At 41.6% G+C, this 27,891-nt stretch overlaps 1 protein-coding gene across 1 annotated transcript in view; it reads right to left on the bottom strand.

The window, feature by feature from the left end:
* Positions 1-27,891, bottom strand: part of phlpp2 (PH domain and leucine rich repeat protein phosphatase 2) — a 73,052-nt gene that overhangs the window by 32,617 nt on the left and 12,544 nt on the right. Inside the window, exons 4-6 of the mRNA XM_080433499.1 lie at positions 11,381-11,571; positions 8,458-8,583; positions 3,712-3,866 (exon numbers count right to left, since the gene is read on the bottom strand). Of these exons, the coding sequence (XP_080289625.1) occupies positions 3,712-3,866; positions 8,458-8,583; positions 11,381-11,571 (472 nt within the window). The remainder of the gene's footprint in view (positions 1-3,711; positions 3,867-8,457; positions 8,584-11,380; positions 11,572-27,891) is intronic.

Raw genomic sequence — 27,891 nt, forward strand, 5'->3', positions numbered from 1 at the left:
CCATATATTGGCATATACTGATGACATCATGCAGGCATATCCATATATGGATATAAAAGGGACAAGGACTGACAGATACAGAGATCTCCATACAGTATATGGGCAGTCAGATTGCCAGTGCAACGTAGGTGTGAGGGCCGCGGCCTGAACTCTAGTTAGGTGTAAATTGTGTAATAATTACTGCCATAACGTAGTACTGGCACTGCACTTACAAAAGAAAATGATAATGCCTAGATTGAGCAGAGTAGGCCTATTTATATGACAAGGATTGTAAAATCATGCTTCTTCCAGCTCAGAAACGCTGCTAAGAACTAGTCCTCCTTTATGTGCTCACTTAAGGAGAAGGATATTTGACAATAAATACGATACACGTTTTCTGCCAGAACTTTCAAATGGATATGAAACCAGAGGACACTAGCTGAGTCAGCTAAGCTAACTCCAAGTCGCAGCAATTCATTATTGGGTGAGTAGCCTACAAACAGAGCGCTACAACTTATAATGCTGCTGCGATGAGTCACAGATGCAGGATATAGGAGTGACTATGGCTGTGTATGAATACATGAAATGTATGTTTATCACAGCCATTCTATGGCTAATAGGACCCATGCATACAGCACCTTCAAGCACCTTATTGGTCAGTTAATTTCAGTTTCACACACACACACACACACACACACACACACACACACACACACACACACACACACACACACACACACACACACACACACACACACACACACACACACACTCACTAACTCACCTGGAGAATAAATACAGTTTGAAAGGCTCTAGACTCTAGAGCAGAGGTCTTCAACAGGGGGTCCGCGACCCCTAGGGGGTCCGCGGAGGTACTGAAGGGGGTCCGCGAAAGTTGTTGTTTGATTAAACAATATTTTTGTTTGAAAAAAATATAACTTTTTTTTTTAATTTTTCCCCCCCCAAATGTCAAATTGTCTTTAAGCATAACATGAATCCATAACAAACAGATAAATGGAGGCACAATGCACAATAACATGGTATGTTTATACATATTTTGTAGAGAACTTTTATTTTGCACACCTACTGGGGCAGGTGCGTATAGGAGCAGGCAATATAAAACACAATTGTATACATAAATATACAATATGTGGTAGCCCCCCCTACCATACGAGGTAGGGGGTCCCTGCTCCATCTCCCCATCAGTTTGGGGGTCCCTGGCCTGAAAAGGTTGAAGACCCCTGCTCTAGAGCAACTGGTAGCTCTTTTTTTTTCAGTTGCTTCTGAAACTCCCATTACGACAAACGTCTGTCACTATCAAATCACTGAGGACGCCTCAGACACAGCCTTGTGGTTCATCTTGCGATAAATCAATGACATCTGATATCTACATTTGCTGCTCTAGTTTTTGTTTTTAGACAGTTTGCCCAATTGCTAGGATAGTATATTCCTTTTTATACACAGTAAAATCACACTTTCAGATTTAAAACACTGAGGTTTGGAGACGGTTGGACCTCAGCTGGGGTGACACCAAAAGTAATCGGTACTACTTTTTCACAACCGAAAACCAAAAAAGGAGAATAGAGTGGAGTCAAGTTGTGCCAGTACCATGCAATGGATATGAACCATTAGTCTCATCCACTGCACATTCCTACTGTATAAGAAAGAACCCTGCCAGGCAGACAGCCCACTGATATGCAGGGTTCTTAAAATATGGGTAAATACGAGAAAAGAAAACAGGTGATTGACTCCTTTCCTATGCCTATCAAGGTTTCTTGTTTTTCTGGTGCGTCACCTGTGACATCACAAAGAAATCTCTGACACCACAAAATTGTGATATACTCGCACTGCAGAGCCATTGGTGTCTTTGTTTCCTCTTCCCCTCAAATCAAGAGAAGCTCTCTCACAGCATCGTGCCGGAACAGGGCCGAAAATGTGCGTGTGTCTACTCGGGTGTCGTGTTTCCATCACTGCCGATCAGAGCTGGAGCCAGTAAATACCAGTGACTACTGCACAGTCATTTGAATGAATGCCAATCGTAACCTTTCCCACTAATGACAGATATTAGTGGGTGTACACTACATGGGGTTTTTGTCCAGTGGGACAGTGGCTTGAGTGTTGGACAACAGGTCTGGTGCTAGTTTGGCAGGATGGGTGGCAGTGGTGGAAGAAATACTCAGACTTTTTACTTAAGTAAAAATAGTAATACCACAATATAAAACGTAAAGGCATGTATTAAAAATTGCACTTGTGTAAAAGTACTAAAGTATTGGCATCAAGATATACTATATACCAAAGTAAAAGTTCCAAATTTGTCGAACACTTTCTAAAATAGCTGATCTACAAGCTCACAGTGTGTCGCGATGTGACACGTTGTGAGCTTGTGGATCGGCTATTTTCAAATAGCAAGTATAAAATAAGGATTCATTTGTTAATGTATGTTTTCTAATAATAATGTAAATCTATAAAGTAGTAACTAAAGTTGTCAAATAATTGCAGTGGACTAAGTAAAAAAGAATCGCCTTTGAGGTGTGTGGAGTAGAAATGTAAAGTGCTGTAAAATTTAAATACTCAAGTAGAAGTACTTCTACTACTACTTCTACTTTAGAAGTAGGTGTTTCCATGCCAGCCCATGATTCATAGTGTTCATAGTGTCTTCTTCTTCCATCTGCCAAACATCAGTCACAAATCCTCCTTGCGTAGTCACTCTTAAGCCAGTACCATGCATTGGACAAGTCCCACTGCACCTGCCTACCTACTGCATGACAAAGAACTGTGCCAGGTAGACAGCCCACTGAGTGAGTGTTGGGCTACAGGCCGGCTGCTAGTGTGTCTATACCTCAAGTGGATCTGGCAGGCTGTGTGGTGTTTCCATGTCAGACCATATTTCTCGGTCTCTTTTTACGCTATGTGCCAAACATCAATCACAATTCCTCCTTGATTGACTTTATGTACAAGACAATGCAATGCTAAGGTTTCTCAGATCTGGGAGAAAAGCTTTTCGTTTTTTCGTTTTTTTAAATATATATATATAACAAAAAGTTTAGACTATGTATTATTCTGCAAATTTTGGAATCATACAAAGCTTTATTTTCAAGAGGGGAAAAAAATCCTAAATTATTTACAGTTCAGCAAACAACTGTAACATTATAAATCATGGCATTCTTTTATGCATCAAATTAAAAGGAGTTTCGATATACAATAAAAACTTTTTATAAGCGGCAAGCTTCCATTGTATTTGTCTTCGCTTTTAATGTTACTGGATATGAAACATGGTCACAGGCACATATTAGACTAACACGTACTGTATGAACAGTGAGCCAGGAGAGACCTTTTATGCTCCAGATAGATGGAACAATAATCAGGACTCTCTGAAACTGGTCCGGCTGGTCTCCATAGAGATGCTCAGGGTGCTACTGCTTTATGTAGCCCTCTAATGTTGTGTCTATCTGCATCTGTGATTTTAAGAGGTTTTGTATTGCTTTTATTGTTTTTATATGTACCACATGTTTGTATTATTGTAATAGCAATAGATTTGTAGTACATGCTGTAATCAGGGCGTCCTCGAAAAAGAGAGCTTGCTCTCAATGGTCCTCCCTGGGTAGGTGCAGAGAAGCTCCCCAAGTACAGTGGAAGAGTTTTAAAAGGGCGCTCTGGTGGCAAGTTCTGCATGTAACAATCTGTATACTCAAATTACGCCTGTTAACTGTCGGCGTTAACAGGGATGTTTACCTGGGCAGGTTGAGGAGGCCGCCAGGCCCCTGTAGGCTCATGAAGTTGTGTCTCAGGTTGAGGTGAGTGACATCCTGGCTGTAGAACAGATACTCAGGTACTGCTTCCAGACTGTAGCAGGACAGATCCACCAGGCTTACCGTCTGAGACACCACCTTCACACGCACGCACACACATACACACGCACACGCACACGCACACGCACACACACACACACACACACACACACACACACACACACACACACAAATAGTAGAGGATATCAACAACTTAGGACAGCAATTTATTAAATGCCATTTTTACTTCTTTTTTTTTGACATTTTCAACTTTCCGTCGCTATTACTGTAGGTGAACATTGGGACAACCAATAGACTCAGACAGTCCTTTGTGCCAGTAGCTATGAAGAAGTATGAGGCACACGATGGATGGTCGCTTGGTACATTCAATAGACTAATTGCTCTGAAATCAACAGTTCAGTACAGTACGGACACTATCTGACATGCTTACAGTACCGTGCGTTCTCTTGTATGTCTTTGTCACCTGTAAACCTGTGATGTGACAAATACACATGATTGTGATTCTGAAGTGGTTAATGGTTCAGTTCTTGCAACACTACAGTACCGGCTGGTTGCACGCCCAGTAGTCTTGTGACTTTACAGTACATTCCACATCCTATCCAACAGGCACATCTTATCTACATGTGCAGAATGTAGCTAAACCGCCTCGCTTTCATCCTCCCCAAAATAACACCAGCCACTACCACAGCCAGCCTGTTACATCTAAAGTACTATCACGTGAGGGTGTCGCCTGCCTCGAAAAATGATTGATCTACAAGCAATTTGAGCTTGTATATTCTTTTTTGGCAAGCAACACTACAGCTACAGAGCATTAAATTAGGCTTATTTTTCCTGACCCAATAACATGTGGGCTAGTCTCTGGTCCTGTTTTCCAATGGATCACTGTCTGAGCAACAATCCCTCACACGAGGCGCTTACTCAGCTGTGCATGAGATCATGTCACTGCTTTTAGACGTGGAAAAGACACAACCTCAGAGATCAGTGGTGGAAGAAGTACTTAAGTGAAAGTAGCAACACCACAATTGTTTGAACGATACTCTGTTACAGGTAAAAGGCCTGTATAAGAAATTTGATTAGAGTAAAAGTACAAAAGTATTGGCATCAAAATATACTTGCAGTATCAAAGTAAAAGTACAGACTTTCTCTAAATGTGTCAAACATTTACTGATTATGAATGGCTGATTTCACTTTTTTGCCCAAAACATTTCTAATTTTGTAAAAAAAAGGAAAAAAAAATAGCAGATCTACAAGCTCACAAAATGTTGCAGCGCAATGTGTTGTCAGCTTGTAGATCTGCTATTTTTGAATAGTCAAAGTGCCAAAATAGGGCTTAATTGGTTGTGTATGTGTGGTTTGTAAAAACATATCTAAATCTACAAAGTAACTTGCAACTAAAGTTTTCAAATAACTGCAGTACAATATTTGCCTCTGAGATGTAGTGGAGTAGACGCTTAAAGTATCATTTATTTTTATACTTAAGTACTTTAGTTTACTTGGCAAGCAAGTACTTGATTGAATGTACTTAATTACTTTCCAGTTCCGCTGCGACTCATCAGCTGGCAGCTTAAAAACAAGGGCCTAGATCACACCAGCTGATGTGAAAGTGGACAATGAAAGAGAGATAAAAAGGCAATTGAAACAAGATAGGGGTTAGGTAGTTCTGCTGCCTCAATTCCAGGTATTGACTTTCAGCGTGCGTGCGTGCGTGCGTGCGTGCGTGCGTGCGTGCGTGCGTGCGTGCGTGCGCGTGTGTGTGTGTGTGTGTGTGTGTGTGTGTGTGTGAGAGAGAGAGAGAGAGAGAGAGAGCACAGTATGTGTAATAGAGAGGCAATGGGGGGTACACAATATCAGCACGGGCTCTTCTTTCTAGTGTAAAGTCACAATCTGTTCAGATAGCAGCCCTTAATCCATAGAGGATTCCATATGATAGAATGATAGAGAGAGAGAGAGACAGACAGACAGACAGACAGACAGACAGACAGACAGACAGACAGACAGACAGACAGACAGACAGACAGACAGACAGACAGACAGACAGACAGACAGACAGACAGACAGACAGACAGACAGACAGACAGACAGACAGACAGAGAGACAGAGAGAGAGAGAGAGAAAGAGAGAGAGCGAGAGAGAGAGCGCGCGTTTATATTTTCTGCTCAGTCTAGCATGAACTCTGCCCCAAATCCTCCAAAAGCCTTCTTCACTCATTATTAGCAATCTCCATAGAAACCTCTGATGTACGAGTATGTGCCGGCCTGTATTCAAAACATTTTTAGCTTGCAGATCGTCTATTTTTGTAGATCAGCTATTTTTGAACAGCCAAAGTATGAATTTGGCTTAAATGGTATGTTTTAGACTGCTGTAACCCTGACTGCTCTAAGAGCCAGTGATCCATGCTGACTGACTGCTCTTACCCGGTGATCCATGTTAACTGACTGCTCTAACCCAGTGATCCATGTTAACTGACTGCTCTAACCCAGTGATCCATGTTAACTGACTGCTCTAACCCAGTGATCCATGTTAACTGACTGCTCTAACCCGGTGATCCATGTTAACTGACTGCTCTAAGAGCCAGTGATCCATGTTAACTGACTGCTCTAACCCAGTGATCCATGTTAACTGACTGCTCTAACCCAGTGATCCATGTTAACTGACTGCTCTAACCCGGTGATCCATGTTAACTGACTGCTCTAAGAGCCAGTGATCCATGTTAACTGACTGCTCTAAGAGCCAGTGATCCATGTTAACTGACTGCTCTAACCCAGTATTCCATGTTAACAGACTGCTCTAACCCAGTGATCCATGTTAACTGACTGATATATAACCCAGTCAAAGCATACTGTATATGCTTTGACTAATTTAATTTACAGTACGACAAATTTACAGCTTGCTGCTTAGGAGAAATTGAAATTCAAAAATATATTTGAAAGACATTTTAATTACAAACCCTGTGTAGCATTAGAAAACTGTGGAATAGTTGGATGGCCTGAGAGACTATGGGATCCATGCTAACTGACTGTTGGTTATTGTCCGTTATATTTCTATGCTGTTTATACACTTTGGGCAACTCTGGTTGTTTTTATACATGCTTTATGAATGAAATTGACTCAGCTTGACTGCTCTAATCCAGTGAACCATGCCACTGTGGCAGAGACAGATCCTGGACTTAGCATGAATCTGCAACTAATTGGATTGTCCTTTTTTGTTCTGTTGTCCCTTCTCTTTCCTGGATCACTGTGTGCTTGGCTCACTGTCAACAGGGACACAATTAATTAATAAGGACATATGTTTCTCAATGTCGGGTCCGGGGCCCACCAAGGATCCAAATGGATCCTCACGGGTCTGTAACTCAGTTATCGTATTGGGGTTCCAGTACAGTGTTGTTCGTGATTGTGAGTTTTCTGAATTTCAGGCGCTAACACATTGCGCCCACAAAATGCGCCCTGTAAATAGCAAAATTGGCGTGGACACACCCGTCGTTAAACTAGTGCCCTGCAAGTGTACAAATGGAACTAAATGGTCCATTTGGTTCCATCCCCGGACCGGACGTTGAGAACAGTGAATTAGGATAGCAGAGCTTTGCAGAAACTATGAGTCTTTGACAGGACCAGACATGGTGTTCTGAAAGACACTCAACATTCAATCCAAATGCTAAATGATCTGGGGTCATTGTTGAGCCTCCTGTCTTGTGCAGTTACAAGTCAACCATGAATTAATGACAACATGACTTGACAAGTAAAGTCTAAAGCCTGAGTTATGCTGCGCTTAGTTGCACTTAGTTGCACAATGCGAGTGGAAGTAAAAGTAGCAATACCACAATATAGAAATACTCTGTTACAAGTAAAAAGCCTGTATTCAAAATTGTACTTGAGTAAAAATACAAACGTATTGGCATCAAAATAATACTTACAGTACCAAAGTAAAAGTATACATCATTAATGTCCCATTTCACAGGTATTTTCAAAATAGCGGATCTACAAGCTCACAATGCATAGCATTTCGTCCGCTTGTAGATGGTCTATTTCCGTCTATTTTTGAATAGATGACATATACAATACCGCTTCAATGGTTAATGTATGTTTTGTAATAGTAATCTATATCTACAAAGTAATTTGTAATTAATTGATTGGAGTAAAAGGTAAAAGATTTGCCTCTGAGATGTAGTGGAGTACATGTATAAAGTAATATGGATATACTCAAGTAAAGTAAAAGTACCTCAAAGGTGTACGTAAGTTCAGTACTTGAGTACTTAGTTACTTTCCACCACTGCATAAGCAAGCAGTTCAATCAACGCCAGAGAGCCTGTCTCTCCATGGAGCCAATCAGCTGCACTCAGAGAGAAGCTTTCCGATTGGAGGATTCAGCAGCCAGACACTACACTAAGGCAAGTGTCCTCTAAGATTCAAATCTCTGATCTCAGTACAAGCCCACAGGGACTAACCATGGAATCAGAACACACACACACACACACACAGACACAGACACACACACAGACACACACACAGACACACACACACACAGACACACCCACACACACACACCCACACACACACACACACACACACACACACACACACACACACACACACACACACACACACACACACACACACACACACACACACACACACACACACACACACACACACACAATTTGTCTCTTGCTTACTTTTGATGCTTGCCGATGCCATCGCTGGTAGTCGGCTAGTGTGTCAAAGTTGACAAAGTAGGTCTGGGCCTGTGGTCCCGCTGAGCTGAACATCAGACAATGTTGTCTTCTCTTCACCTCTTCTACCTTAAAAAAACAAACCAAAAAACATTGATACATTGATGGTTACATCCTGATATCCAGTGTTGTTTACACTTTGTCAAATCCTATCCTGCCCGTGGTTCCGCCCCTCTTCACACTCATTTGTTGCAGTTGCTTGGTTGGACAAAAATACTCTCTCTCCTTCCACTACCATTAAAAAAACTAGTTTTTCAGTTGCCTCGTGTTGATATTTAATGTATTTAATTCTTATTTTAAACTTGGCCTCAGTAAAAAGGAACATCTCGGGTGCAGTATAGTGACTGGGCATAACATGTTTTTTTACCCCCAGAATTTGATATATATTTTTAAATTCACTCAGCATAAACTAGAAAAGTAAGCTACTCTGAGCACAGATCTGGTCAGGTCATGTCGGCTGTGTTGCGACATGTTTAAGCGACACCCGAGGTCAATACAAAAAAAGTTATTCCTTGGCCTAATGGTAGTGTGTGTGCAAAGTTTCACGGCAATCAGATCCTGCGTTCATGATTTGTGTCATTTTGTGCAAAACGGCCAGTCCCGCAACCTTTAGAAGCCAATTGTGGCCAATGGCCATTCTGAATGGAATATGAAAAATATGACAGATATGTCTTGATCACATGACTACAGAGATAATGTTTCCCGATTTGCATGAGGTTTGGACAAACTCTGTAGGAGTGACAGCAAAATAATTGTTTTGCAAACATCTGCCTCATGGTGGCGCTTTAACGGCCCAATATGACAAATCTGGAGATGAGCCGATCACAGACAGACAGACAGACAGACAGACAGACTCACGGGACTGAAAACATAATCCCTCGCCTTCGGCCTTCTGGCCTGGCGGAGATAACAACCGGAAGGAGGTGGAACCACGGCGGAACAAGGAGTAAGGAGCCTGCTGGTTGGTCGGTCAGGGACCAAAAATTATTTTGTCCACCTACTGTAGGCCTATACCTTGGCTTCAGAACCAGCATAAAATATTCTGTGAATTCAGTCTGGCAAATTTCAGGATTACTAGAAACTGCCTTTAAACCGAGGCAGCTAAGATATACTTCCACTCAGTGGTTCTTTCCCACGTCACCTACTGTCCTACTGTTTGATAAGTTGGTCCAATACACACACTCTACAGCCACAAAACCACTGGAAACCTAATACAGTACAAACAAACAAGCACTTAAAACTTTAGACAAGACATTCAGTTTTCATCATTGCCATATTATAGTATAATTAGCTAGGAGAACCACATATACCGTAATACCATAAAAGTGTAGTTTAGTTTATAGGATTATGCATTCTTAACTACCCCTTCATTGTCTAATTTAATCAACTTCAAATCTACAACAAACAGAGCTACTAGAGGTGCAGCTGGGGGGTGGGGGCCTACTGTATACTGGATGTTTTGTTTCAAAGTGCCTTTCTAATTTCCTTGGTGCCATTGCTGCATTTGACAACTTTTCCCTGCAGATCAAGCAATCCGGTGTGGGGCAGGTACTGTAGCAGTGTCTCTCCAGTTGAAACTGGAGGGAGCAATCATTATAAAATAAAACAAAGCCGACACATCCACTGGAGGGGACAGTAGGTGCATGACCAACGAAAATCACAGGCAATTCAAAACACAAAAGTCTGCACAGTGCACACTGTGGCTTACAGGGCTCCCAGTTAAAGCTTTATTTGATTAACGTTTCGACTTTTTAGATGAAACGTTAATCAAATAAAGCTTTAACTGAGAGCCCTTTAAGCCACAGTGTGCAGACTTTTATTTTTGAATTGCCAGCAATCATTGTAAAGCGTCACTTTTGGCCATTTGGCTGCATCTGACTCATCAGACATTGCTTTCAATGTCAGTTGCTGAATGGTGTGTAATGTTAATTGTTCTTGTTATTTGTTCTTAGGAAACCTATCCATATTCCCCTCTCATCCAGCCAACGACATCAGCACATTTGCCCGCCCGTCTACAAAGCAGAGGGCGTACATAAATGCTTAAATTCTTTCCACCGAGATTTATTGTGAGGACAACTTGAGAGCATATCCATTTTGGTTAGAACTAATCAAACTTTGTACTTGACACTGAAATCGATATAAAATCATTTTAGTGACAATGGTTAATTCCAAATATTATCAAAGTATTCTGTGGCACCTCTGGACTGGTGTTATTTGAGTTATTTGAGAAACCCTGGTATAAATTGTATATGTTTTTATTATGCTAGGATGCCTAACACAAAGGCATAGATATGAAAGATATTGCAATACAGGTGTGCTTGCACATTATTACAAGTCAAGGGTATTACCTGTACATTTGTTAAATACATTTGTACTGCATGATACACTCAGTGTGTACTGTACACGTACTGCAGGGTTTCTCTCTGCAGCTGACGGTGAATTGTACACAGCAGTCCATCCCAGCTGTGTTGTCGTATCCGCACCCAGCTGGGCGCCTGTGATCGTCCCTGAGAGGGAAGCGCCTGCAGGGCTGTTTGTAAAGCCATCGTCTCCCTCAAGACCAGGGCCAGACCCATATATCAGTCTGGCCGACATATTGGCCATTATTTGACTTTATGGAATATATAGGTAATTATGCAGCCGATGTGTCTTGAGTTTTTTTTTCTTTTTACCAATTTCAACCTGGTATCCCTATTTTGGCAAAAAAAAATTGCATATGCAAACATTTTGAAAGGTTTAAAAAATGTGTCCAGTTTATGTGGTTTATAATTTTTCTTTTTTTTCACACTGTTTATGTTTGTAAAAGTAAAATATCTCATATCTAAGTTTTTTCCAGAGTACTTCTTCCACCCACTGTCTCTCTCACCTTCCCGCCCACCAGTGGCAGGATGTGCATCTTTCCCGTCAAGCTGTCTTTGACGGAGGCCACGATCAGACAAGTACCACAAAGGATGACCTGCCGCTCGGCCCACTTGTGCAGCTGCGTCTTGCCCTTCCTGGCGTTGAACACGCCTTTCAGCAGCGTCCGCTCCTGCTGGTCCGCGTTCACTGGACGCTCTGAGAAGAGGAATAGCCCACACACAACACACACACACACACACACACACACACACACACACACACACACACACACACACACACACACACACACACACACACACACACACACACACACACACAGACAAAGATTTAGTCAAGTCAAGTCGTCCTTATTTATGTAGCACATTGAAAAACAACAGAAGTTGACCCAAAGTGCTTTTCAATCAAGAGAGACATAAACAACAATATATAGATATAGACCACAGTCCACTGGGAAGTGACATGCAGCAAAGGCCGTCGGGATCGGGACTCGAACCCGCGACGTTCTGTCATGTAGCCCAGGTGTAGCCCAGGTGCCCGGACCGCTACACCAGCGGTCCGGGCTGTGGGCCAGCAATGTTGATGGAATAAGAAGAATCTGACAGATCCATCTTGATCACATGACTACTTTAGCCAAAATCGGCCTCCTGGTGGCGCTATAACAGGCCCATGTGAAATATTTGGGCCAGAGGTTCTGCTCTGGCATCCAGGTAGTGTGTGTTCACAGTTTTGCTGCGACCAAGACACGGACGGACAGGCGGACGGACGGACGGACGGACGGACGGACGGACACTACGGTACTCAAGTATCTGTACTTTACTTGAGTAATTGTTATGCCTAGACTAGAGTACAGTAGAGAGCTTATGACTTGGACTCCACTACATTTCAAAGACAAATATTGTACTTTTGACTACATCCCTAGGAAAACAAACTAATAAAATAGTGAAAATAGCAGGTCTACCAGCTCACAATGCATCTGAGCTTGAAGGTCTATAATTTTCACCTTTCAGATTTTTTGAGAAACTTTCTAAATTTAAATACAGCAATACTTTGATATTAAAAAGCTAATGTACTTCAGAATACTACAAAAGTACATGCAAAATAATCAATTTTGCATGTACTTTTGAACACAAAACAAGTGCTTACTCCAGTACTTAAACTGAAGGACAAATTTGACAGTGCACTCGGGTTGAGTACTTTGTCCAGCACTGGTGAGGACACACACACACACACACACACACACACACACACACACACACACACCCCCACACACACACACACACACACACACACACACACACACACACACACACACACACACACACAAATAAATGCAACTAATTAATAGCATATGCTCATGAGTCATTTCCAAGCGGAGCAGAAGAGGTTTACAGAGCGTGAGGTCACCAACATCACTGCTTCTCAACGTGGGGTCCGGGGACCACCAGGTCTGTGTGCAGTAACTATTGGGCGTGTACAAATGGAACCAAATAGACCCTTTCAGGTCTATAACTCTTGGTTGTGTTCAAATGGAACCAAAAGGACCCCGTAATGGTTCCATTTGTACACTCCATTCGTTCCATTTGAGTTTGAACTAACACTGAGGATTTTATAGTGTAGATTGGGGTCCCAGAGATAAAAATGGTAGCAAATTAAAAAGGTTGAGAATCGCAGTGGTGGAAAAAGTACTCAAATTTTTTACTTAAGTAAAAGTATCGATACTGCAATGTAGAAGTACTCTGTTACAAGTAAAAGTCCGGAATTGAAAATGTACTTGAGTAAAAGTACAAAAGTATTGGTATCAAAATGTACTTGAGGTACTAAAAGTAAAAGTACTAAAATGTTTGAAAATAGCAGATCTACAAGGTTGTGGCTTGTAGATCGTCTATTTTCAAATAGCCTAGGTATAAAATAGGGCTATAGTGGTTAATGTATGTTTTATAATGTAATAATTTATATCGGCAAAGTAACTAGTAACTAAAGTTATCAAATAATTGTAGTGAAGTAAAAGTACAATATTTGCCTTTGAGATGTAGTGGAGTAGAAGTAAAAGTACTGAAAACTGGAAATAACTGAAAGTACCTCAAAATTGTAACTTGTACTTAAGTACAGTACTTGAGTAAATGTACTTAGTTACTTAACGCCACTGGAAAATCATGTAATCTAAATTTACACCGGAACCCCAATCTACATTGTACAATCCTCAGGGCTTATGGAACCAATCCGTAAGGGTCCATTTGGTTTCTTTTGTACACAGTTACAGACCCAGAGGGGTCCATTTGGACTCCAGGTGGTCTCCAGACAGCAGTCACATACATGTACTACTATGTCATCATGAAGTCATCCATGTATTAGTCAGTTCATTAGAACGCCGTTTTCTAGAAATGTCCGTATACAGTTACTCTGAACTGGAGACCAGGGTTATTATAGTTAACTGAACTAAACCAACATATTTTTTTTTTGGGGGGGGGCTTTTTGGCCTAGATTACAGTAGAGACAGACAGGGAACAGGGAGATTGAGATGGGCAGAGACATGCAGAAAAGATCGCCGGGAACGGGATTCAAACCCACGATGCGCTGTCAGGCTACATTAGAGCCTAGGTGCCCGGACCGCAACGACAGCGATCCGGACCAAAATAAATATTTTTGGTGGATATGAAATCTTATCTTCCGATGTTTTTAGCCATGCCAGTTTTAAGACATGTTTTTGCAAAAATATTTAAAAAAAAATAAAAAATACTAAACTAAACAACTAAATTAGCAAACCTGCTTTGACAACTAATGAAAACTAAACTGAAATTGAAACCAAAAGTCCAATTAAAAATGCAAAACTATAATAGCCTAGCTGTAGACTGACCTGTTGACTTATAAACCTTTGGTTTGATTTCTCTACACTATTGGCATTGATTGATTGACATCAATGCATATACAGTGTACATGAACATAATTTGTATCTGTCAGAAGGATAAAACACAAAAAAAGCTTAAGAGCCTATTTATATTACAGGATGGTTCAAACAGTAAAGACATTGGTTGTTATTGAAGGAAGGGACTAGGTGTGTGGTGTGTGTGTGTGTGTGTGTGTGTGTGTGTGTGCGTGTGCGTGTGCGTGTGCGTGTGCGTGTGCGTGTGCGTGTGTGTGTGTGTGTGTGTGCGTGTGCGTGCGTGCGTGTGTGTTTGTGGACACGCATGCCGTGTAGTAGCTTCAAGCGGAAGACATTCCATTCCAATCCCCTCATTAGTTATTAATTAGTTAATTTGATTGGTTCAGGCAATGTCGCAATGCCATGGCCGATGCTCCATATCAGGACAGTTTCTCGTGCGATATCATCGTCAGATCGCTCACTCGCTGGCAGTCAGGATGAGATGTCACACTGAATGTATGTACTGAGAGAGAGAGAGTGTGTGTGTGTGTGTGTGTGTGTGTGTGTGTGTGTGTGTGTGTGTGTGTGTGTGTGTGTGTGTGTGTGTGTGTGTGTGTGTGTGTGTGTGTGTGTGTGTCTGTCTCCCTACTGCTGCGCTCTCCCAGGTGCATCTGTCAGGTTGATGAATGAGTCAGGCTTTCGTCACATTAAATTTGCATTCTTTAGCTGTGGTCGGGTGATGCTGAAGGACACAACAGCGTCGTCCGTACTCAGACAGCCCTCCAATAAAATGAGGTTAATGGGATGGTCATGCCACTATAGAGAATACACAGCGTCAGTCTGTACTGTGCAATGCCGGAGCCAGGGTTTAGGGGTTGGTGTGGGTGGTTTGGGGGTTTAAGTAATTAGCCTTGGGAACCACTGGTTCCAGAGCCAATAACCATAGGTCAGGAGCCATAGGTCAGGAGCCATGTTTCTGGAGCGTGAGGCAGCTTGATGTACAAGTTAGGGCCGGGGGCCCGGGGCGATAAGACTTCAAATCACTATCACAGTTATTTCAAACTTTTGCCTCGATTACGATGAACGATTATAAAAAAATAAAAAATAAACAATGAATGAAATAGCAGATCTACAAGTTTACGACGCACAGCAATTCACACCATTGTACAACAAAGAATAATACAGGGTTATACAAAATCTACTTCGTTGATAATAATACATAAAAACGTGCTTATTCGATTAACCTACATCGATTAATGATTCTAAACATCGGTTTCAATATGTTTTCCGCCCTAGTATAGGTACAGTACACTTCCTGGACACGATGCTAGTATGTTACCCCAATCCAACCCTTGATGCTGAGTGCCAAGCAGGGAGGCATTGGGTACCATTTGTATAGTCTTTGCTATGACTCGGCCAGGGATTGAGCCCCCAGCCTCCAGATCTCAGGGCGGACACTCTAACCACAAGTCCATTGAGCTTTTGGGGGTTTGAAGCTTTCTCCACCCAGAAAAACGTCCACAAAGGAGTTTTATAGTACCTCACACTCACACCTCACACAGGCTCTATCTTTGCACTCATTTTTAACATTCCAGGATCTAGCTCTCATTAATAAGCCAATATGACTAGAATCGACATGCCGAAATGTCAACCCCCTGCGAGAATGTCTCCAGTGAAGGAGCCTCTAGTCTACATTGATTCCAATCACATCTTCAACTGTGTTTTTTATTTGTTCACTCATAGCACATGTGTTTAACATATTTGGAATTTCCAAGTTATTAATTGTAATTGTTATAAATATAGTAACCTAATATTTGCCATAATGTTATGTCTACAACACAATGTAGGCAATTATAGAATAAAGTGTGTGTGACAGTTCACTCGTGTAACGAACCAGACCATGGTTCACTTGGAACCATGGTCCCACATTTTTCAGGAGGACCATATGGTCCAGTTGTTTGATCCTCAACAGAATTCGAAAATAAAATAATTGTCTACTCTTAGGATTACCACTGATGATGTCATCTGTAGGTCATTTCTTTTGAACCATCCACAGTCCACCTCTGAGACACGGAGCATGTCCACAGAAATGGTTCCTGGGTGTTTTGTACTGTCTGTGTATTCCCATGCTGGGCTTTAGGTGCAAAGCCTATTTTAGAGTTCAGTTTCACTCTGCCCATAACACACAGGGTGGACTGGAGCAAGGATAGTGAATTTGGACGAACACACGCACACGCACACGCACGCGCACGCACACGCACACGCACACGCACACACACACACACACACACACACACACACACACAATGTTGTCTCTCCTTCTCTCCAGACAGGCTCCTCTTTCCATCACAATACACCATGGCTGGATATCTCAGAGCCTGTGGGAGTTCTTCTCTCTCTGTTTCTTTGAGGGGAAGCCCAAGTGTCAGACACTATCGATCCCCTCCAGCCAACCCATTTGCTGCCAGATGCACTGGGCTTGTTCATTATCATTGTTCTTGGCAGGGAAATGTCCAGCAGCAAGGCTTCCATTTCATTTGGATGTCCTTGTGAAGTGGATGTGAAGATGCAGAGAGAGAGGAGAGAGAGAGAGAGAGAGAGAGAGAGAGAGAGAGAGAGAGAGAGAGAGAGAGGGGGGGGGGGGCAGGGAGAGTATTTGGATACATTTTTGGGCCTTATATTCTAGGCTGTATCCAGCTATGATGTCACCGAGGTCCAGACCTCGGTAATTATTTTATATTAAAGAATACAAATCTGAGCTAAATAACTGTATAAACAATGAGGGGTTGTCAGCTGTGTGTGTGTGTGTGTGTGTGTGTGTGTGTGTGTGTGTGTGTGTGTGTGTGTGTGTGTGTGTGTGTGTCAGGCCCGGCGCCACGGGGGTGCCTGAGGGGGCCTGGCACCCTCAGTTTCAAATTGTGCCCCCTCAGTTTATTTTGCAAAAAAAAGAATCATAATTAATTTTTTGATAAAAAAATTGTAAAATCAGGCAAAAATAAGAATTAAATAACATGAGCCTAACCTAACCCTAACCCTAAACCCGAAATAAAGTAAAAAAAAACGCCCAAAAACGGCCAAAATCCACCCATTAACCGCAAATTTTCGCACTGGTGTGCACCCTCACAATTTTCAACTGCACCCTCAGTCATTTCATCCTGGCGCCGGGCCTGGTGTGTGTGTGTGTGTGTGTGTGTGTGTGTGTGTGTGTGTGTGTGTGTGGGGGGTGTGTGTGTGTGTGTGTGTGTGTGTGTGTGTGTGTGTGTGTGTGTGTGTGTGTGTGTGTGTGTGTGTGTGTGTGTAGTGAAAGGATTCCTCCACTGACTGACGTGAAGCTGACAGCCATCAAGCATGGAGTAGGCAGTAGAGCGTGTGCATCAGTGACGAGATGACAGAGTGACGTGAAGTGAAAGGAGATCGTTTTTCAACCTGACTCTATAAGCTTGGCTATTGTTTCCCCTGTCATTATGACAAGGATATTTATTGCATGATGTCACTCACAGACCGCATCCGTGATACATGATTAAGTCATTGTATGGTTAGGGCGTAGTTAGTAAGCTTTTATTATGACATTTAGTTTGAGCTTGTTATACGTGTGGACTGTTGTGTTATAGAGCATAGCAGTGGCGGCCATTTTGTGGTTCCATTGATAGAAAGGATAAGAAGAAGAAAGTTTGCACACTGTTCTCAAGCTCCAAAAAACGTTTTATTTATGAAACGTTTCGACCTTCTAGGTCTTCATCAGGCAAGATGAAGATAGAAGGTCGAAACGTTGCATAAATAAAAAGTATGTTTTTGGACCTTGAGAACAGTGTGCAGACTTTCTTCTCCTTATCCTTGATTCTTCCCTTGATGTCCAGCACCTGGTCTAAATGCAGGCGTGGGATGTGCACACAATTTTCTCTGTGAACTGTTCCATTGATCGAAAGCCCATTCATTTTCCCCATAGAGATTTCCGAAAAATATTTATATAAATTATTTTAAGCCTGGAACCAAGCTCCTGGTGAATCATGACCATAACATATTTAATTCTGTGTAGAGATTAAATAGCTTATAATATAATTAAATATTCAAATAGACACAGAATCAAATGTTTTATGGCCATGATTCACCAGGAACCTGGATGGCTTGGTTCCAGGCTCCTAGTATTTTCGATAATCTCTATGGGAAAAATGTATGTGTGCGTCATGGCACACAGACCGGTCAGCCATATTTACACGCAGCTTTAGGTAGCTGCATACTACGCCAGAACAATTGACGTAAGTTCGCTTCGGGAGGGCTCCGCGAAACCGAAAAAACATCTGACATGCATTTCATACTGCCACACAACACTTCTGTGTTCTGGAAGCCAGACCCGCCCACCACTGCTTGCACTGTTGATGGCAAGTTGACTGGCTCAACCAAGCAGTGTGTACAGTACACTACAGCCAACACTGCTGGAACAGATGGTTACATTATTACCTGGATATCGCGATGCGCTGTCGCTTTGTGACGGAGGTATGGAGGTTTTGCCCTAGGCCTTAATTAATTCAATTCAATGGCCTTAATTCATTTATCCCAACACACTTCTGTGTTGCCACTGCTATTGTACCCTACTGGCCCAATCCGCCAGTGAGGAGCCCCCAACGGGAGGACGTAACACCTCCCGTTGAAACAAAAGTGATTAAAAAGCCATTCTCACCAACTTGGATCGATGTGCCCTGCATGCTCCCAAACCGTTTTTTTTTTTATTTAAAAAATGTTTTCTCTTGTACTTTCATCAACTCAAATTCTACCAGATATTGTGTGATTCTTGCACCCGTCATATGAGACTGGTACTAAAACTGTTAGAATTGAAATAATTATCAAACCTTTGTGTGTGGGGGAAAATCCTCCTCGCTGTGTAGGCAGGAATGGACAGCATTGTACCCTCAACCTACACTATGAGGAGCCAAGCTACAGTAGAATGCATAATAGGCTTCTTCTCACTGTGACCTGAAATGCAAATGAATGCATGAATGAATGCACATGAGTGTGCCGTAGTGCTGCTGCTATTGTAATGGGACTAGACAGGGATATGCACTCACTACCCAACAGAGCACGTCGTTGCGTTTGGGCAGAAACCTTGTATCTTTATATTTGAACTTTAAATTAATGCCCTACTTCGTCGTACAGGAATGTCGCGCTAATGTCGATAAAATAACAGATCTACAAGCTCAGTAAATTGCTGGTTTGTAGATCAGCTATCTTCACAATTTTTTTAGATTTTCGGAAAGTGAAAGTGCTGAAGTGTGTCTGTGGGTTTTATACAGAACATATTGAACCAATGAAAAGTATTAACAAGAGCTTGTGACTATATAATACATTAGATCCACTGGAACACAGGATCTTTTTTTCATTTCCTGAAAACTTTTGGACACACAAGTTTTCCACCTGACATTGACGAAGTGCTCTTGCTATTATTATCTGTGATACAACTGCATCGTCAGAAATAAACACAGTTTGCGGCTACCGAGGTGCACCTTTAGGCCTTATGCATATTGGTATACACACAAACACAAATTAACATCAAAACATTGACATGCTGTAAAGTAACTATAACTTCCTCATATTCTAAAATCACTACTGCCATGGTTGTGACTGATTATATAATCACTAGTCCATTCACCCAATAGAAGACAACTCAGAGCCATATAAAGCCATAAACTTTCACCTAAAACAAACATAATTTGCCTCAAGGTCAGAGTGACCATTACAGTAGTTGCTATGGAAACATGACTATCTCAATAGTACCAAAGTCCAATCCACTCCAGTCTCCACTCCGTAATATCTCCAACAACCATTGGTCACTCCAGTCTCCACTCCGTAATATCTCCGACAACCATTGGTCACTAACCAGAAAGACCATAATATCTCCAACAACTAGTGGTCACTCAACAGAAAGCCAACCATCCTACCCTGTTGATGTCATATATTAATGTGAACCACTCTCACTGGTCATCCTGTGGGTAAGGATTGCGGTTGCAGAATGTTTTCAGCCAAGCTATGGGAGTTCTTAGGAGCAGGGCCACACAGAGACCATGCATACATACATGCACCTACAGTAAGATAATAATAATAATGGGCAAAGGAAATTGTAAAAATGTCACAATATTGCAAACAATTGCAAAATATAAAAAAAATTAACTACGCATTGCAATGTGAGCTTGTAGATTGGCTATGTTCATTATTTCTGAAAAAGTGAACATAAATAATAAAAACAAAAATTATAAAAATATTAACTCTCTCAGTGCCAATGAAAAAATGTTTTTATTGCGAACCATGCCAACTTTTTTCTTTTTTTTTTCAAAGTAAAAAAAAAGTGCTTAGGAAGCGAGATACAGCCTTTTTCAGTTATAGGTTAAACAAAGAGTGGATGGAGCTGCAAATCTTCAGATAATGATATCTTGGGTTCTGAACACTTTTTTCCCAAAAAATAAAATAGTCTGTGACGCAACGCTTTGTGAGCTTGTAGATCGGCTATTTTTGGCAAGTACAGTGCAACTCAGGTCTGTTTTACTAAGTATAGAGGGTTTAAGTGGTTTGGTGGTTAACACCCTTGTTCTTTCATCTCAAGTGTGGCAGAAACCTCCTGTTGACAGCAGTGACATGTCACTTCTCTAGACATGCCAGCAGAGCGGGGGGGCTTCAGCAGGTCAAACCCTGTTTCGCTTTATCACATTAACCACTTAACCCCTAAATACTTCTTTGAGCGGGGTCCCTCAGGGGTCTATACTTGGTCCCCCCTTTTTTTTTGCATATACAGTACACCAAATATCTTTGATATTTAGTGCAACACGTTGTGAAATTGTAGATTGGCAATTTTATTGGCAAATGATTGACTATTTTGGGGCAAATGTTCGCCTATTATGACATGCCCGGATTAGGGATGCTAGGGATCATGTGATGCATGAAGAGTAAAAGGAAACATCCAAAGAGAAGCAATGAAGCAATGGAGGAAGGAAGACGCGAGGGAGCTGAATTATTTGGGGGCAGTGGTGGGCTAAAGGTTAGAGGAGCACGCTTGTTAGAAGGTTCCCAGTTCGATACCCCAGGCCAGCAGGAAAAATCTGGGTAGGGATAGTGAATGGCCACCACTTAGCCCTCCCCCAACGCAGCTGAAGTGCCCTTGAGCAAGGCACTGAACCCCCCCCGACTGCTCCAGTGTAGCTGTTCAGTGGCCAACGGTAAAAGACTGTGGTGGTACTGGTCAGCTGCCAGGTTTTAACCCATTGAGACCTGAAGCCGATTCTACATGTCTCCTAAATCTCAACAGTATTCTGAAAAACGTATGTTTCTATATCAGTGGCGCTCAATCATTTTCATGTCAAGGACCCCCAAAATTATATGTATTTGGCCGCGGACCCCCATCAAAATATGTTGTTCCAGGGACCCCCCAGAAGCAAAGATTTGAGTTAAAAATGTTTGCTTTAAAAATATATATATTCAAAGATTTGCACACATTTTCACGATTTCTCTAAAATAGCAGATCTACAAGCTCGTAGCGCGGCACTCGGTGCCGCGCTATGAGCTTGTATATCTGCTATTTTTTAATAGCCTAAAGTGTAAAATAATGCTTTTTAGCTCAAATCTAAAAATGACACAGTTCCAGGTCTTAATGGGTTTAATGTGTGTCTGTCTGTGTTTGTGCAGGGCGTTGCTGAAAATGAGCATCTGTGGACAGCAACTTTCCCTGGTTAAATAAAGGACCAAAAAAATTTAATAAATTAACCAAGGGAGGAGAAGAAAGTTAAGACAAACTAGAGAGATTATTAGGTGATGTAAGTTGAACCTTCATTGATCCCCGAGGGTCAACTAAGGTGTCATAGCAGCAACAGCAGTGAGTGTAAAGTCAAGAACCATATAAATGAGATAAGATAAGATAGAAGATAAATCAGAATAAACATTACGATGACAGCATTTAAATATAATTAAGCTGTTGGCCCTAGATATTTGCACTGGATCTCTGAATGAGTGAACATTATGAACAGACCATCAATATATTTACAGTGAAAGTATCAAATACGTCGATCGTCACTGAATCGTTCATTCATTCATATGAATGAACATACGTACAGTTAGGGTCGTGTCTATGTTCCCTCAGCCCTACTGTATGTTCCCTCAGTTTAGGGTTAGGCTTGGGTTTAGGGTTGGGTTTGGGGTTAGTGTTAGTTTTGAGGGAACATAGGGCTGAGGGAACATACACTCTATCAACAGTGAGTATATGAGTAGTGTAAGCCAGAACCAAGGACATTTTCTATGTAAAGAAAACAATGGTAAGATCACTAATTGTCTGGTAACAACATCACCTAAACAAATTAGATGAATAGCTGTGTGACATGTACCATTATAATGTATAATGTGGGGGGGGGGGGTGATAATTGTCACTGTAAATTAAATCCTACGGGCTGTGGCGGCGCTGTCAGCAGGGAGTGTTGGGCGGGAGGAGTAGGGCGAAGGCTCTACGTCCTCCCAGTGGGGGCCCCTCACTGGCAGGTGAGTCAGGTACAACAGCAGTGACAACACAGCAAGTGTGTGTGGGGAGGAATTAATTGGCTAAAATGGGTAGAAAAAAGGATAAAAAGCTAAAACTATTTATAACAATAATGTTACACTAGAACAGTATGAAATATTATTCATTGTGCTCATTCTGAGCAACTTCAAGTTCCAACTAAATGGAGAAACCAAATTCTTCACTGTCATGTATAATCACATCTCAAATTATGTTTGCTGATGAATGCCCTCAGCAGACAGTAAGTTTCTTAAATATGAATTTGCCACATATTACCATGTCATCAATAGACATTTATCTTTGTAGGAAGCAAAAACACAACTAGAGTTTTTTTGTGGTCTTCTTTCTTCTTCTATTTGCTTTTCATTTCTTTCTAGTTGCAGCTATTTGTCCAGTTTTCCCACTCAGTCTGAAGGTTTTAGGTGCTTTTGAAGCTGTATCTCATACACATATTGGATCAAGTCATGGCATTTTGTGAGATTGGAGTGGGAGACAATGCTCCCAGTATCCCAAGGCTTGTTTAGCTCGCTAAAGATTGCCTAGATTATGCTAGCATGCAGTAGGGGGCCAGTGGAGGCGGAAACACAGTCTGATTTGATTCAGAGCTCTAAGAACACCAGGCCCTTTCTGGCAGCCACCAGTGTTGCCAGATTTTGAAGATAAATAAGCAACCAGGTCTATGAAAACAAGCCCAAAAGAAGTGACTAGGCACATGAGCGCGCGCACATGCACACACGCGCGCGCACGCACGCACGCACACACACACACACACACACGCACACGCACACGCACACGCACACGCACACGCACACGCACGGCTATTTGAAAAATAACCGAGCTTGTAGACCTGCTATTTTCTAAAAAAATGTGAAACAAACATTGTTTTACACAAATCTTTGTAGGGGTCCCCTGGCACAATATATTTTCAAATGGGGATTCGCACAGACAAATACATATAAATTTGGGGGTCTTTGACATGAAAATGTTTGAGAACCACAGGTTTAAACAACATTAGGAAGCAAGCCCAAAAGACTGCCAATATTTACAAGCGACCTTACGGAAAGACATGCCCAAAGTCACTTATAATAAGCAGACTTGGCAACACCAGCAGCCACTTCAAATCCCATCCGCCACCCGGAGACCTCCTCAGAGGTCTGCCTTCACTCTTTACTCGCAGAATCCTGATTCAACTGGATTTCATGCATGGAATTCAAGTCAGACATCAAAATAAGAAAAAGAAGAAAAGAGTAAAGTCTGTGCAGAGTAGTTGATATATAGCCTGGTAAACCCTCCCTCCGGAAATCTCAATTCTATTTGATTCCTGGAGTGAGTCTGGCATGAACCGCCTCTCTGCAATATTGGCTGTGTATGCCAAACGGCCGCGCCTATCAGCGTCGTCGCTCATTGTTCTGTGATTGACAGCTTACGTTGGCCAATCAGGTGGCGAGTTCGAGTGAGCCCAAAACACGAACGGCAGCCATCTTTTTCTTGTGCGGCCAATTCTCCGCTATTTTTTTACTTCAAAAAGCTCTCTAACTTCTATTTTGAGGCACGGAATTTACTTATCGTTTGGATAGAATTTAGTTGTTTAACTTCATATATGTGGTCAATTAATCATGACAAAGCCTATTTAAAAAATAATAATTAGAGAACCGGTAGGGGCGGGCAGTGACACCATTGTACCCGAAAAAGGCAACCCATTTTGGGTATGGCTGTCTCAAAAGTCCCGTCGCGTCACATTAAGACTGGTGAACTGATGATTGGCTGAAGGGGAAAAATTATCATTGGCTGAAGGGGTTGTCAGTCAACGGTATTACTCCCGCCCAACTCCAGCACAGCCAATATTGCAGACAGGCGGATCAGGCCAGACTCACTCCTGAAATGAAATGGAATTGAGATTTCCGGAGGGAGGGTTTACCAGGCTAGTTGATATATGCCAGGGGTAGGCAACCTTAGGCACGGGGGCGGGTGATCACTGGCAACCTAGCATAAGTGTGAGAGAGAGGTTTTTTATTTTTAAATTAAATATTTAAAAAAAGTTTAGTTAGTTAAATTAAGTCCCCTCACATCTATATACAAATAAAGTCCCCTCACATCTATATACAAATTAAATCCTGCACATAATTCTACATTCATTCCTAACTCTAAAGGTCATTACACACCGGCGATTATGCGAATATACGCAAAATTCGGACTCGTTCCGAATAATTAAAAGACGCTTTTTCGCTTCGCTTTTTCGCTCTGTGGAAGCTTGCATTGACTTTATAAGGTTTTTAAAAAATATATATTATTCGCATGAAAAAATCGCCCCCGGTGTGTAAGGAGCTTAAAGGGATATTTCACTTTCAAAAAAACATTTTATCGTCTACTCAGGCTTTTGTGAGCCCCCCAGACCATTTTTAAGTTGCTTGATTTAGTATTTAGATATTTGATAATCATTTTATCAGACACGCCCCCTTCCTATACAAACCCATTATAACTTCAAACTCCATTTTTAACTTGTTAGATTCATCAAAAACACCCGTCCTTGGTTCTGCTGACTCACCCTGCCCTCCTAATACGTGAGGGGGCTGTGTTTTTTCGATTACTTTTTTCATTTATTTTATTTAAAGGTTTTGTCACACCTGTATTCATAGTGAAAACAGGCGATCTACAAGCTCACAACCATTGCAGTGTGACGCATTATAATGTCATGCCCAAAATAGGGACGCCAAGTGGTTAAAATATGTTTTGGGTATAGAATTTGCCCCTAGATTGGCAAATGAGCACAAAGTACTGATTTAAAGGATCTACACCATGAATTTAAAAAAATATATATATATTTAATATCATATTGTTTATGTCCCTCAAACGTTTTTCAAAAGGTTTGAGCCTAAATCAAGCCTCAGATATCAGTAGCGTATGGTGGGTTCTAACGTTGACCGGGCCAGATTCTTAAGTCACAACAATAATGAAATGTGGAGCTATTTCTGGCCCCTCTTTATACTGTTTACCTGGCAAGATAACCGGTTTGACGGGGAAACCGGTTTTTAATGGCCACTCATTAACAATTCGGCCGAATGCAAATAAGCCCGATTTGAAAACAAAGGCGACTTTCTGTGGTTGGCTACAACAGAATAGGGTGAATGGCTGCTAATGTTGTTGATTTTTTCCCCTGGGGGAGCAGGGTTTTACAGACCCAATGAGCGTACGCCTCTGTCATACTCATTCCAACTAACTTCTCTCTGGCTTATAAAGCACTTTCACCTGCAATACCACATTGTCCTGTTTGGCACAGGCGCTATTGAGCCAGTTTGTATGCATGTTATCTCCTGGTTCTGTGTGGAAAAAGTAAAAAAAAAATATATATATATGTATATATATATTATTTTTTTTGGTTGGAACTGAAAAACGGGAGGGATTGTGCAAATCAGTTTGGCCTGTTTTGAGACCAATTTACAGAAAACCCCAGATTTGCTGTGAAAGCCTGAGTGTTCAAACTGGGGTATTTTTGGGGATAGAAGAGAGGTAGGGGAGACCAAAAACACACAAAAAAGAAGAAAAAGTTAAAATTCATGGTGTAGTCCCTTTAAAAGAAATCATTCATAACGTTTTGTTTAGTTGTATTTTAGGGATGTACTGTATGATTAATCAGTCATCGTATCGATATCGGTAATACCGGCCTTAAAAAAGTCATATCTGTATCGAACCGTTATAAAAATAATATATCGGTTTTAGCCAATATCTTATTTTATAATATTCCGTCAGTAGGCCTAATACATCAGGTAATAAGAATGCATCTGCACCCAAAAAAAATCACACTTACTGTATAACAGGTATAAGGTAAACCCAACTGGAAACTTGTATTGCAATATCAGTATTGTTCGATTCGCCCATGCAATTAATCGGATATCGGCCGAAATTTCAATATGATGCATCCCTAGTTGTATTGTAATAATAATGTGTGGTTGTCACAAAAAACAGAAAAGGCACACCTGGACAGCACAGAGCAGAGCACAGTTACACCATTGCAATGCGTTGTAGCTTGTAGATCTGTTCTTTTTTTGCAAGCGACACCACCATACTACAAAGTATAAGTCAGGCTTAAGCCTCTCACTGAAACGTGGAGCATGAAGAATCAGGGATGAGTGGCCGTCATCAGATTTCCAATGAAACAGAGAGAATTCTTAGGAGGATTAGCGAGTCATCTCAAATTAGGAGTAATGTGTACAGAGACACAGAGAAGGTGTTCTGTGTCTGTGTCTGGTTTATCTGGGCCTCTCTCTCACATCCCCTCTTCTTTTCCAAAAAGTAAAACAGAGGGACTAAATTGGTAGATTATTTACTATAACCTTGCTCTCACTGAGCAGTAATTATAAATAAACCCTGACATAGATCTGACAGGCGTCACATCGGCATACCTGGTCCCGATTCGGAAACTTAGGAGGATCCACACTGTTTATTTAGTTTTCATTCTCCCCACTGATAGGTCGGCTCCCACCGGATCAATAACGTATTAGGCATCTTAAAACCATCTGCTTGCAGATGATTAATTTCCCTCCACTCTGAGGGGACAGTGGTTCCTCTGAGAGCACAGTCTCAGGTCCTACAGCCAGTGATGTAAAACCGAATTTTGACCTTTAGGTCAAAATGTGTGTCAAACCAGAAATAGGATCGTGTCAAAGGTTGTGTTAAACCGGACACAGGATCTAAATGTCTCAATAGAAAAGCAAGGAAACCAAATACAACCACCCGAATTGTATACATTATATTGTATTCAAATACTCTAGATAACATACGGATTGGACAAAACAACATTTTATCCACAAAAAAAGTTACATAATGCAGATTTAAGACCAGAATTTTTGTATTTCTTCCCCCACTGCCTAGAGGCCAGAGATCTAAAGGCACGGCTCACCCAGGCAGCGGTGGAATGATGCCCGGTGGACCAGCGCCAAGCAGAGCTCCCAGCAGCCAGCCCCCCTGTGTGCTGCAGCTGCGTGGGCCAAAACCAGGCAAGCACTGGCCCTCAGGTCTCTCTGAAGCTCTGTTTTCACAAGCAGTGCACTTTATTAAGTCAGCATTTATTAATGTTTACTCTCTCCTCCATGTTTGTTTTCATCTCGTCCTGACCGTCATAGTAGGTGGG

The sequence above is a fragment of the Gymnoscopelus braueri genome (genome assembly GCF_963280865.1).
Source record: "Gymnoscopelus braueri genome assembly, chromosome: 1".
In the NCBI taxonomy this organism is placed as follows: Eukaryota; Metazoa; Chordata; class Actinopteri; order Myctophiformes; family Myctophidae; genus Gymnoscopelus; species Gymnoscopelus braueri.